This window comes from Nyctibius grandis, chromosome 1 (assembly GCF_013368605.1).
Source record: "Nyctibius grandis isolate bNycGra1 chromosome 1, bNycGra1.pri, whole genome shotgun sequence".
In the NCBI taxonomy this organism is placed as follows: Eukaryota; Metazoa; Chordata; class Aves; order Nyctibiiformes; family Nyctibiidae; genus Nyctibius; species Nyctibius grandis.
This window is the reverse complement of record NC_090658.1, coordinates 58220499-58233304: the sequence shown is the minus strand read 5'-3', so window position 1 is coordinate 58233304 and position 12806 is coordinate 58220499. Positions and strand designations below refer to the sequence as shown.

At 39.2% G+C, this 12806-nt stretch overlaps 1 protein-coding gene across 1 annotated transcript in view; it reads left to right on the top strand.

Annotated features, from left to right (window-relative positions):
- The window catches only part of LOC137660879 (nesprin-1-like), a 233977-nt gene that overhangs the window by 162618 nt on the left and 58553 nt on the right, over positions 1-12806 (top strand). Inside the window, 5 exon segments of the mRNA XM_068396056.1 lie at positions 5284-5472; positions 6257-6418; positions 7701-7895; positions 10010-10183; positions 12076-12267. Coding sequence (XP_068252157.1) covers positions 5284-5472; positions 6257-6418; positions 7701-7895; positions 10010-10183; positions 12076-12267 — 912 coding nt within the window.

Sequence of the window (12806 nt, the reverse complement as noted above, 5' to 3'; positions counted from 1 at the left end):
ATATTTTAAATCAAAACTGAGGACTCTGGCACTTCTAGTAAGAACAACTGTACATCAGCATTGATTAAAATGTGAGCAATGAACCAGCTCATTGAGCACCACACACATGAAGACACACATAAAGTGTTACGCTTTAGAAGTTCAGAAATGAGCCTTAGGAGCAGTCACCACCTCGCTGTGTTCATCATGATGTGGATTTTGTGGTTGCTTGGTTGTTTTTTCATTTGTGGCTGCTTCCAAAATTGACCACTGCAGACATAAAGGGTAGAATGGTGTTGCATTGCATTGCGGAGTAGAAATAAAGAAGTTTGAGCTAGTTGCCCGCTAATTCCTTCCATTCATTTCAATAGATGCATATGTTGCTATAGAAGTTGCTAAATATAAATGATTAATTTTCATGAACTGACATAAGAAAGAATACTAAGGTGAGATAGTAAGAATGGTGACAAAATCTTCGTAATAATAAAGTTACCTTCGTAGTAAAAAAGTTATGAATGAGAAGGATTTTTCCAGTGTTCTGTCATTTCAGATCATCAGAAATTTCCCAGTAAAGTTTGCTTACAGTAGAAAGGCAGCTATATCTTTCAGCACAAAAATCCTATGACCGTGTTAATCAGTGAAAGAGTTAACGGAGCAAGAGCAGCTTGCTTGCTAATAAACAAATTTAGTGTCAATTCATTACATTTCTCTGAAAATGAAAAAAAAAAAAAGATTAAGAGCTCAAATAACTCAAATAACAAAGAAAATCCAGTGAAGATGCTGTTGCACCATGAGCTGACACCAAAATGCAAGTTTTAGTACCTGCAATTTACAGGGCAAAACTGAACAAAAAGGCTGTCTTTCATTTAACAGAAGAGCTTTGAACGAGAGAAAATCGCTGGTGTTCTAATAATCTGAAACACTGCAAGATGGAGGTTTCTTCAGTGTGGTTAATGTTGAAATGAACTGCACGTACTAAACAATAAGCGGAAGAACATTCCAAAATGAACTGGTTTACTTACCAAACACTTAGGTTCATACTCACATGAGGTTAAAACTAAAGAAGCTGTGAAACTGCCAGTGCTGATCATGGTGAATGCCCAGGGAGACTTCAGTAAAGAAGGTTAGTTAAAAAAAAAAATAAATCTAGAGAATAGTGAATAGGAGCTTAAATGTAAGTTAAAAATATTCTGTATTCAGTAAAAGACTCAGCAAAACTAATTTGGAAATGTTTTGTTTTAAAAAATAGCCAGTGTTAAGAGGAAATAATTTCTCACAGGAAGATCACCTGCAAAGTACCAGAAAAATATGTGAACAGTAACTCTAGAAAGCAAAGAATTATATTAATCTAGTCTTTGGAAAAAAATTAAAAGCTCATATGAAGTGGGGTGTTTTGGGGAGGGAGGGCTGGGTATTAAGACTGTTTTTAAATTAATTCCTAATAATCTATGTACAGTCTTTCTTCAGGGTTTCCTAGCATCTCTTAATGGTGAAATGTGGCTAGTCTAAACTGAGACATCTATACACTATTTTTACATTGCTAAAAAGTAATGAAAATATAAAACAAATGCCTAGTGCATATTAGTGGAAATATTGGTTCTATGTATTGAAACAGATTAAACCAAGACCATAAATACAAGAAGATGACAGATCTGGCACTGTTACAAGTTAACAGTTGCCCAGATTGTTTGTTTTGTACTGAAACTCCTCTAGAAACAACTGGGGCTGGAGCGGGGAACAACTACAAAAATGTTAACTTTTAAAAGGCTGAGGGATTTCACAGTGTATAATATTTCAGCAATAGGTAACAGTCCTTTAATGCAGTTTATTTTGATGTATAGCAAAATCAGGGACTTCATCTGTGCTGCAGTACTGAATGAGAATCCTCTGGGGCTAAAACTTCTCACGCTTACCCGACGATATAGTTGACTAAAATTTAGCACATTCTTTTAAAACTTATTTTCCAGATGCGTAATGCAGAGCAATTGAATTGAAAAAGCTGAAGTGTCAACACAAAGCCTTGGAGGCTATAACTGATCCTGTGATTCAAGTCTTCAGCACTGGGTCACTGTTAAATGTCTTTCTGTCTCCTTGTTCACAGCCTACTTAATCATTGTTTCTCCTTCCTTATGAAAACTCATTGAAGGTGCAACAGCACTTGTTAAATATCTTTTGAAATCTAAACACACTCTTGGCCCCTACATCTTAACAACAAAGCTTGAGTACTTTTCATTGGCTAATTTTCTTAAAAGAGGGCATGAGACATTAGGGCCTTCATAGGGGGAACAAAATCTTGTTATGTATAAAAACAGCTGGATTCACACTATCAGCATTAACGCCTTACCAAAAAGAAACTGCCATGTCGTTTACTCCAAAATGTAGTTGGGAAGATGGGGAAAGGGACTGCTTTGCCCTCCTTTAAAAGCAAGGCCTTTATTCTGGAAATGATGATTAAGAAGTCTCAGACTAGCTGAGAGCTGGAGAGTAGCTGCAGACAAGGCAAACTGAGGAGTTGCCTGCACTGGTGCAGTTTTTCTCTGTGACTTGGAAAGATCACTTGTGGTCAGAGTGAAAAATTCTGAAATTACAGTAGTGAATGCTGTGCTAAGCTGTTACCTATTCAGTGTTGGCTCCTGGACATCGTAAACACTTTCATCATTACATTTTTCAAGTTTCCCAGTTGTTGCCTTTGAAGAAGTACCTCATCTGACACTTTTGGACGGTTTGATGTGCTGTCCATTCTTGGGTCTTCTGTTTCTCTGGAGAGACTGACTTTTTCAGGCATCCTCAGTAAAGATGTGTGATCGAGCTGCCTCCCTTTAAAAATATTGGTGGTGATCTGTGAGTAGCACCTTAATTGTTAAAATGGCCATACACAAAGCAGGTAACCTGATAAGTCTCCTCATTCTTGGGGGAAGGACTGAAGAACCATATCTGTGCAGCTGCTGGGTGATGGGGTGTTTTCTGGGACAGGTGGGCATTCTGTGCTCCCTAGTTTGGTTAGAAGGAGAGTCCAAGAGGTGACTGTGCCTGGGGAGAGACCTGGTTTCTATGCTCTTCCAGAGCTTGTTTGGTTTTGTTCACGTATGGTATTAGATAACATATAGAAATGACATTGGGAAATAAAGATTCTGCTCCAAATTAGGATCCTAATTATACTCTGAGCTTTGGTACCTCAGAAATGGTCTTGTTTAGTACCTAACTTTTATACCCCTCTTCAGAATCAGAGAACGGTTGAGGTTGGAAAGGACCTCTGGGGGTCATCTGGTCCTATTCCCTTCCTCAAGCTGGGCCACATACAGCAGGTTGTCTGTGACTGTATCCAGGTGGCTTTTGAGTATCTCTAAGGATGGAGACTCCACAGCCTCTCTGGGTGACCTGTCTCAGTGCTCAGTCACTCTCAGTAAAAAAGTGTTTCCTGATGTTCAGAAGGAAGCTCCTGTATTTTAGTTTGTGCTCATTGCCCTTTGTCCTGTCACTGGGCACCACTGAAAAGAGTCTGACTGTCTTCTTTACACCCTCCCTTAAGGTATTTATACACATTTATACTCTTATATTTTCAGTACAGCAAATGGTCTGTGTGCAGTTCTGGGCCCCCCAGTTCAAGAAAGATAAGGAATTACTGGAGAGAGTACAGCGAAGGGCTACGAAGATGATCAAAGGACTGGAGCACCTCTCATGAGCAGAGGCTAAGAGAGCTGGGTCTGTTCAGCTTGGAGAAGACTGAGAGGGGGTCTTATCAACACTTACAAATACCTTAGGGGTGGGTGTCAAGAGGAGGGGACCAGACTCCTCTCAGTGGTGCCCAGTGACAGGACAAAGGGCAATGGGCACAAGCTGAAACATGGGAAGTTCCATCTGAATATGAGGAGGAACTTCTTTACTTTGAGGGTGGCAGAGCACTGAAACAGGCTGCCCAGGGAGGTTGTGGAGTCTTCTTCTCTGGAGATATTCAAAACCCGCCTGGACGCAACCCTGTGCAACATGCTCTAGGTGAACCTGCTTTGGCAGGGAGTTGGACTAGATGATCTCCAGAGGTCCCTTCCAACCCTTAATGATTCTGTGATTCTGTGTATTTGGTAGACACAGCTCTGTAGCTGTCAAGTGAAAGACACTTAGTTTTCTATTAGTCACATGGCTTGACATGCTGAATTTTCCTCCGCATCGTAGAGGGTCAGGAAAGAAGTAATTTGAGAAATTTGCAGTCATTGAAGGAGGATTTTCCAAATAAACTTTTTGGTAGATTTTGAGCAACTTTTAAGGCAAATATTGTGATAACTCTGAGAGCTGCCTGAAAGGAGGTTTGGACCAACCGAACAGAAATCAGTGGAAAATCTCCTACTAATTTCACTGACAGCAAAACTGTGTCTTAAGATTTTCACTAGGGGCATTTACAAATTCAAAATGATTGATGAAACTGACAACAGCTGCTGTGTCACATGGTCTGGAGCATAGTTCACTAAGTGGGTCTACTGAGTGAGAAGGAATGTTGCAGCATTTTTCACCTTCCAGATGTGGTGGTAACTGTTATAAGTGGTTCAGTTTTAAATAATCCTTGTCATCAAGACTGCTTTCCTGACTTAAGGAAACATGCACAGTATCTATATTTAATTTTACATTTTCTGTAGATCTTTTTGTCGTCTGCAATAGTTGAAGAAATCCCCATACACTAAGTATAGAAGTTCTAGTGAGGAACAGTTCCACCCTGAATTTTCAATGGTAATTTGAACATTTGCCCATTTCATTAGCACATTTTGTCCCTTTTCTCACTATCTTTTATAAGTTAGTTGAGAGTACCTGTTTGTTTGAAGGCTTTTTATAAGTTAGTGCTTCATACTCTTTCTTACATCGTTGACTAGTCTTTCACAATATTTCTTTTTGGTTCTTCTGTTGCCTTCTCTGTGCTAGTTTTCATTAGGGTGATATTCTTTGCCACCTACAGTACGGTAACTCACTGTCTGTTGTGATGGGTTTTCCCCATGTGTAGTTGTGGTGATGCTAGAACAACACTCCCACTTGTAGCACTCCCCTCCCAGTCTTTCCACATCTGCCCACAGTTGCCTCCTGTGCCTCCTAGCTAATATAAACATGAAAAAAATGCATCCACAATCTTCACCATAGTGAAGCTCCAAACTATGTGTACTACTATTAAATATTTATTTACTGTGTTGCTCAGGTTTCCTGGTGGTTTTGACTTTGTGAGTTTTATTTTAATGGACATACGCAATGGGGCAGTACGTAGGGGGATATTCTTATGCAGTATCTTGCATTTTGAAAGTGCAATAATGTGCTTTATGCTTGTAGGACATTGCTTATTACCAAGCCTTATCTGCTGAACAGTTGGCCTTATCTGCTGAACAGTTGCAGACAGAAGCTGCTAAAATTCAATCCAGCACTTCAGCCACCCAGGAGTTTTACGAACCAGGCTTAGAATCAGCTGCTAGTGCCAAATTGGATGATTTGCAGCGTTCTTGGGAAACACTGAAAAATGTGGTAAGTCTTTGTCTGGAGGGTTCAAAATAATCAGCTAGCTTGTAAGGAATAAAATGCAAACACCTGGCTCAGCTAATGTTCTTCTCTGCAATTCGTGATTTTCAGGCGGTAACAAGAATTGTTAGTTGTGACATTATATTACACTGGCTTTATTCTTTGTTTGAAAGCCTGTGTGAGATGGACCTCCATTAAGAAAAGATAAAAGTCATTAAGGCTGGTAGTTGCCTTCAGAGCTATTGGCTATTGTCAGACTATATTCCATAACCTAACAGGAAAATCCACTCATGCTGGATGAGTTGGCAAAAAAGGCCCACGAATACAGTTTCTCCAAATACTGAGTCAACTTAACACATTTCCGTAGTAGAGCAGCATAATCATTCAGTGATGTATGGAAATGGTCAAAGTTTTGATCTCATGGTATGAATTTTAATTCTTTGCAGAGGCACAATAGCTATTATGGGATATAAAGAACTATGCATCTAGCAAATTGTGTGCATCCACATGTTTGAGTGCATAAAATCTAAAATAAGGCATGAGAATGTGCCTAGGTTTTCCCTGCTTATTAAAGTCCATGTTTTTCAGTCACAGAACCTAGGATTTGACTGATGATGTTTAAACAGGTAAATATTTTTAATGTGGGTGTTTTGTTTCATAATTTATACTTTTGAACAAAACTTGTTGCAAGTTTTCAGTTTTAGTCTCATAAGCCTAGGGGTGTATGAAGCAGAAGAAAGAGCAAATCCTGTGTCAGAGGTCAGAATTTATACCTTCCATTCCTCTTCAGATCAGTGAAAAGCAGCGCACCCTTTATGAAGCTCTTGAGCGTCAGCAGAAGTATCAGGACACACTCCAGTCTATATCCACAAAAATGGAGACCATTGAGATCAAACTAAATGAGAGTCTGGAACCAGCCAAAAGCCCGGAGAGCCAGATGGCTGAACATCAGGTAAACACTTTTATGTGAGAAACAGAGGGACAGCGTGCATTGCCTGTATATTTTTAGTTCCTTTTTTTTAGATAGTGGCATTCTTCATGGCTCGATGCCTCAAAAACATGCATTAGTTGTATGAACCTTTTCTGTTAACTGTATGTCTTGCCTTCCTGGACTTCCTGGTGTTCTAAAGGTGGTGTAATGGGGATTCTTTTAATAAGGAGCCTTATTAAAAGGTAGAATAGATCATAAGAGTTTGTCCAATCGAAATTTTCAGCAAAATCTTTTGGCAAAGATTGTGTTCAGTGACACATACTGTTCTTCAGCATCAGTGCTACTAGGGTATATCAGACTATTTATAATGTTCCCAAATTTACTAAGATCATAACCACTACTGAGGCATTGTAAATTGATCTGAACACAATCTTTGCCTTAATAAACAAAACAAACAAACCAAAGCACACAAAAAATTCCCTCCCAAGGGAGGTCTTGAGAAATGTTGCTGTCAATAATAAGAGAATACTTTATCAAGTAACCAATCTGATATATGTCCAAGTTGCAATCATCTAAGCCTTTTATCTGATAGCTTGAAACTCTCTGGTGGGGCCGGTTCTCATTTCAGTAGGAACTCCATGACCTGAAAAGAATAACATTTGGCTTTTGTAGCACTGTGTGATGTCCTGTGCATCCAATACATATATACTATCAGACATGAAAGTAAAGTATCTGCTCTAAAGTATTGGTAATGCAGCATCCTTTTGTAGGTATCTTGGAAACTGATTTATAGGATAAGAATGATAGTAGGAACGTCTTTTACATCATGGAGTTAATCTCTGTATGTTTACATATATTGCTGGTGGTTCTTTGTCAAGTTAGTAAGTTTCAGCCTGGAAGCTAACTCATGCCCCTATTTCTCTCTCACAACCACATGCTCACTTACTTGTTCATTATCTTCACTGTATCTACAAGAATACTCTCCAGAAAATTTGTTGGAAGAATAAATCTGCATGTATAATATTTTCAAAAGAATTCCTTCTCATAATATGTTTGAAATTCAATTAAATCCATATTTCAGTTACCCAGATGCATGATCCTAGCTTAAGCATCTAAAAGCAGGCCTCAGTCCTTCTGAATTCTGACTTTACCAAACCAACAATGATATATCGCACTACTTTTTATCCCTCATACTCACTTGGGAAAGTCATCTTGAATTTTATATTAAGCCTATGCCTCCTGAGATGCTTTCTTCTCACTGATAAATGAAGCAAATACTTTCTCTGCTCTCATTTCTAAATAGGCTTTGATGGATGAGATTTTAATGTTACAAGATGAAATCACTGAGCTTCAGACATCATTAGCCCAGGAGCTGGTTTCAGAACCACTGGATGCAGAAGCTGCTGATCAGCTGGCATTGCAGTCCACTCTCACAGTCTTGGCAGAGCGAATGGCCACAATTCGAATGAAGGCATCAGGAAAACGACAACTATTAGAGGTACAAGAAAAAACCTTTAGGAGTAGGTCTTTTGGATCAAATGCCAGACTTTGAGAGCCACTTTTGGCAGACCTGTACTTTCACGGAAGTCCTTAGTCACCATTGAATGCTGATAATTAAAAAAAGTAATATTCAGTTCTGCTCATTTCTCACAATTCCTTTCACTAATAAATTATTGTTCTTTTTTAGTGAGCCCCTCATCTTAATGCTAGGTAATAAGTAACCAGAAGGAACTTGGAAACACACTGCAGGCATCATTTTTTTTTTTTTTTTTTTTTAATGTCCACATTGACACTTTTTCAATATGTTCCCTTGGTACTCCTTGTCTTCCACAGGAGAAGTAATGAAGTGCAGGTATTAAAAGTCATGTTATCTACAGTAAACTTTTGAGGAGTCACCTGTCCAACCTGTGAGACAAGAGAAGGGGGAAAGCTTAAAACGAGAAATAACACCTCTTCCATTGTTGTCTATGCTCATCTTCCCAGTGATTTGCATGAAACTTTTTATGATGGAAGATGCACCCCTTTATTTCTTTGTTACCAGCTTTACCAATAATCCTTCAATGCTAAGGTGATTTTTAAATATAGGAATGTTGCTGTGTATATTATACATGTGAGAAAATGCAGTCATGCTAAAGCTGGCTACAGTTCGGCTACTTCGAACACTGCAGGGCAGCTTTACTGCTGTACTGCTACAAACTGCAGCAGTGAATTCATAAACACAGCAACTGCTGCCTTCATAATTTCCAGCATCAATCAGTTCTGAGAGACTGAGTGAGAATTGGCTCTGTGGATCTACCTGGGTTACAGGGTAGTCCCAGGGTGCATCAGCTGCATTAGTTCTGTGCAGTCACCTGAGGCAGTGAACTGGTCCTTAGAAAATATCTTTGTTATTCTTAAAAAACTGTACTAAATTTTACTTCTCAGAAGAAAGTGGCTTTTACGTAAAAATAAGGAGCTGGAAGTAGAACAGAGATCTTACTGGTTGTAGCTTGCACTGCATACAGGATCTTACAAACTTCTTGATAGTACTTTGGAGCAGATGCTAACTAATGATTTCAAGATAAAGCATGAGTCAAATATACTACTCTTAACTATGGTTAGGATTCTGACAGTTACTTTGGTACAACAGCACAAGTTTCCCCCAATAATCCTGGCTAAGAAATATGTGTGGTATGCAGACAATATGCATTAATTTTTAACCTGTGCACTTTATAGCTCTGATTTCATAGATAAAATCTTCCAGAACACTGCAGGATTGTAAATGTAGAAATACAGATAGAACAGGTAATGAAAACATTTTACTGTTAAGGATCACCACCTTCTGGCCCCAGCTATTCAGCCAGTTTTCAAATTCATATGGGACTGTTAAAAGGGTGAGAGAGGCTTGCTGATCACTCCCTGTCTGTCCAATGGATGGACCAGCTGACGGATGGAGCCAGGGACTGTGTTGCTGCGATGCTGTTGCTGCAGCAGCCATTGGAGCTTAATGTCCTTGCACACCCCATGGCACAGGGATCCTCTGAGAGGCCAGATAAGGTAGACAGCTCTTCAGTCTTCTCTTTACCCACGATGGCTACACCAAAGGCCCATCAGTATCCCGTTGGATCCTTGAAGTACCCCTCTCATGCCTCTCTTGAGAAACAGTAAGGCTATCTAACAGCCTGCTGCTGCCAAAAAAGGCAAAGCTGCTCTCCTTTCCCCTCAGCCCACTGTGCTCTGTGGACACAGCTCTGTGTCCCCATGCATCTTTCTCCCTAAGCAAACAGTGCTGTCCTGGTTGAGCAAACTGAATCAATGTGGGGGAAACCCAAAAGAAAACAGCAAGAAGAGGCAGAAAAGACCCCACCTTTAGAAGGCTATAATAGCAGAGATTTACTGAAGGAAGTAGAAATACAGTGACTGAACTCAAACAGAATTTCAGTCACCAGAAAAGCATGCTCATCGATTGAAAGTAATAATATTTTGTAAAGGTTTCCAACTTATGAAAGAAAGGGCTTATTATGGCTTAAAAATACTATATAGAAGTTGTGAAAGACAGAGAGGGAAAATTTTTTAAAAGTTACTGTTGTGGTGTATTTCTTTTAAAAAGTAAAATAGAATTTGTACCTCTAGGAAAAACTGAACGAGCAGCTGGAAGAACAGAGGCAAGAGCAGGCTCTTCAAAGGTACCGTTGTGAAGCTGATGAACTTGACCACTGGCTACTCAATACCCAAGCAACGCTGGACACCACTCTGGTTACTGCTGAGGAGCCTATGGACATGGAAGCACAGCTGGTAGACTGTCAGGTAAAATTATCAGTCCTGTAATGTTTAGATGAACAGGATAGACATAGCTTTATCTGAATGAAGAGACAAATATGGAGCATTAATGTTAAAACCATTATGGAGTGGGATGGGCCAGTATATTGGTGGGGAAGAAGTTTCTGAGCTCCTTAGCACCTTGTGTATGCTCAGTTAGCTTCATCAATGATTTGTGATATAAAATATAGCCTGTTCTTCATTTCTTACTAAAGATTGCAAATAGTGCTTTAGAAAGGGCATGTAAACATAGCAGCAGGAAAACAAGATATCCTGACTGCAAGAACATTTGAAGCTCTGCAACTTTCAGAAGGCATTTTGTTTTGCTGTAAAGGCCTTGTATTCACTTCACTTGCTGGTTTTGCTCCTCTCAAGCTAGAGTTGTCAACAGCTTGGTAGGTATGAAAACACCTGCAGTGTACTTTCCTACTCCTCCTTTTCCAGCTGAAGAACATACTCCCACTAGCAGTGGTGACTGGGACAGTGTTGTGTTTTCTTCAGTAGTAATCCTTACCCACATTCAGAAGTAAAGTATAATCATCAGTAGTTACTATTTTTATGAATTTAATATTCATCAACCCAGAATACCAAAACAACTGAGGAAACACATTTTGCTGCAACCGGAGTAATTGCATATACTTTTACTGACAAGACTTGGATCAATCATAGCATCCAGGTTCTCAAATTAGTGGGAGTTTTCGATTTTTAAATGAGAGTTTAGAACTGTGTGTTTGATCATTATAATTAAAATCACAAGACAGTCAAGAGACAGATGGACAAAAGATCCCTTTTCATATTAAAGAATGAGGATCTCAACTATTTTAGGATAAATGGGAGTTAAGTTTCATATAAATCCAATGAATTAAACATCTAGTTGAATTTCGACCGACACCGCTTCATTATTTGAATTTTCAGTCTGCTCAGCCTCCAGTGTTCTTTAATCACCCGTCCTTGGGAGCTGTTTGTTGTATATGGATAAACCCTGTGAACTTAAACAAAGCAGTAACTTTTTTTAATATAATCTGTAGGGAACTCAAAATTAAAAGGAACAGTTAACTTTGTGGAAAAGTTAATAGTGCTGTTCCTTTGCTGGTTCTTAAAATCATAATACAGTAAGTTTTATATAGTATTATATTTTTTCCACTTTTTAGAACCTCTGCCCATCTTATCCTGCACACTTTCCTTCAGGAGCAGTATTTGTACATTTATACTTGGTGGTTGCTATGGAAACAAAAACATTTGATGTCAGGCTAGGTTTTTGAGCAGGAATTGTATGAGCTTTGAGTTTGGAAGATCAAAATATGCACTATGTCTGTAATACATGAATGGTTAATGGAATGTCAGGAAAGTAGCTTTTGAGAATAAACATGCCAGAGATTTGTCACTTTAAGTCTCTTTAGTCCAAAGAGGATTATACAGAAATCCTTAAGTCCATCATGCACCAATCAGAAAGAGCAAATAGTGAGGAGAGAAGCTTATCAACGCAGCAAGAGCAACACATAGGAGGAGGCAGGAAACATTTAGGAAAGAAGTAACTCTAGCTGCGTTCTCTGTTTCTTGTCATTATGGATGTCAGTCTAGCATCTTAGCCACACTTACCTTTAATGTGCAAATAAAGAGCACCTCCTCTACAATAAATGCCTGATTTCAAATAACTTTTTAATTTCCTATCTTGAAAAAGTTTGCAAACAGAAATGGCAAATGCAAACATTTGCGAGCATATTCCTAAGGACTCTGAAAGGGACTGGAAGGCAAAGCGATGATAATCTGACTTGCCCTTAGCTTGGCAATGGGTGAGGTAGGCCACAGGTCATCTTGCCAGAAAGCGTGACAGATGCTGGAAAATGTATGAATTTGGTTCTTTGTTTTTGCTGCTGCAGAACATGCTGATTGAAATAGAGCAGAAGGTGGTAGCCTTGTCAGAGTTGTCTGTGCACAACGAGAACTTGCTTATGGAGGGGAAGGCTCACACCAAGGACGAGGCAGAGCAGCTGGCCGTGAAGCTCAGGACACTGAAGGGCAGCCTTCTGGAGCTGCAGAGAGTGCTCCACGACAAACAGATCAACATTCGGGTAAGTGGCTCTTTCCAACTGGCTTCACGGTGGGCAGGAGGTTGGGGGATTTCATAGCAGTTTTATGTAACTGGGAAAAGGAGTAAAAATATTTTACTGATTCAATTTGAGCAATTCATCTTTAGTTAGTAAATGGAAATACACTCCAAAATAAAGAACTGCCTAGCAAGCTTTAGCTTATCATTTTCAAGTTAACAGCACCACTTCATGGTGAAACTTTCCTAACCTCACTGTCTTCACTGAAAGGACAATAATGAAGTGGATCATTAGTTTGGTCTGGATATACTCTATTCCTGTTCCCAGTCTGTTTAGATTGCATGTGCTCTGGGGCAGGATCCCTCCCCCAACAAAAGAAAAATCCTAAATACATGCCTTCCTCCATACAGTGTGCACAACGCAATGAACAGGTAACATCAAGGTAATGAAACATTTTTAATTATGGCTAATACTTAGTGGCATCATTACACAAAATATTATATAAACAAAGATACATTTAACCTCAGTCTTGTCCTAGGTTTCTATTCTTAGCAGCATTGGTC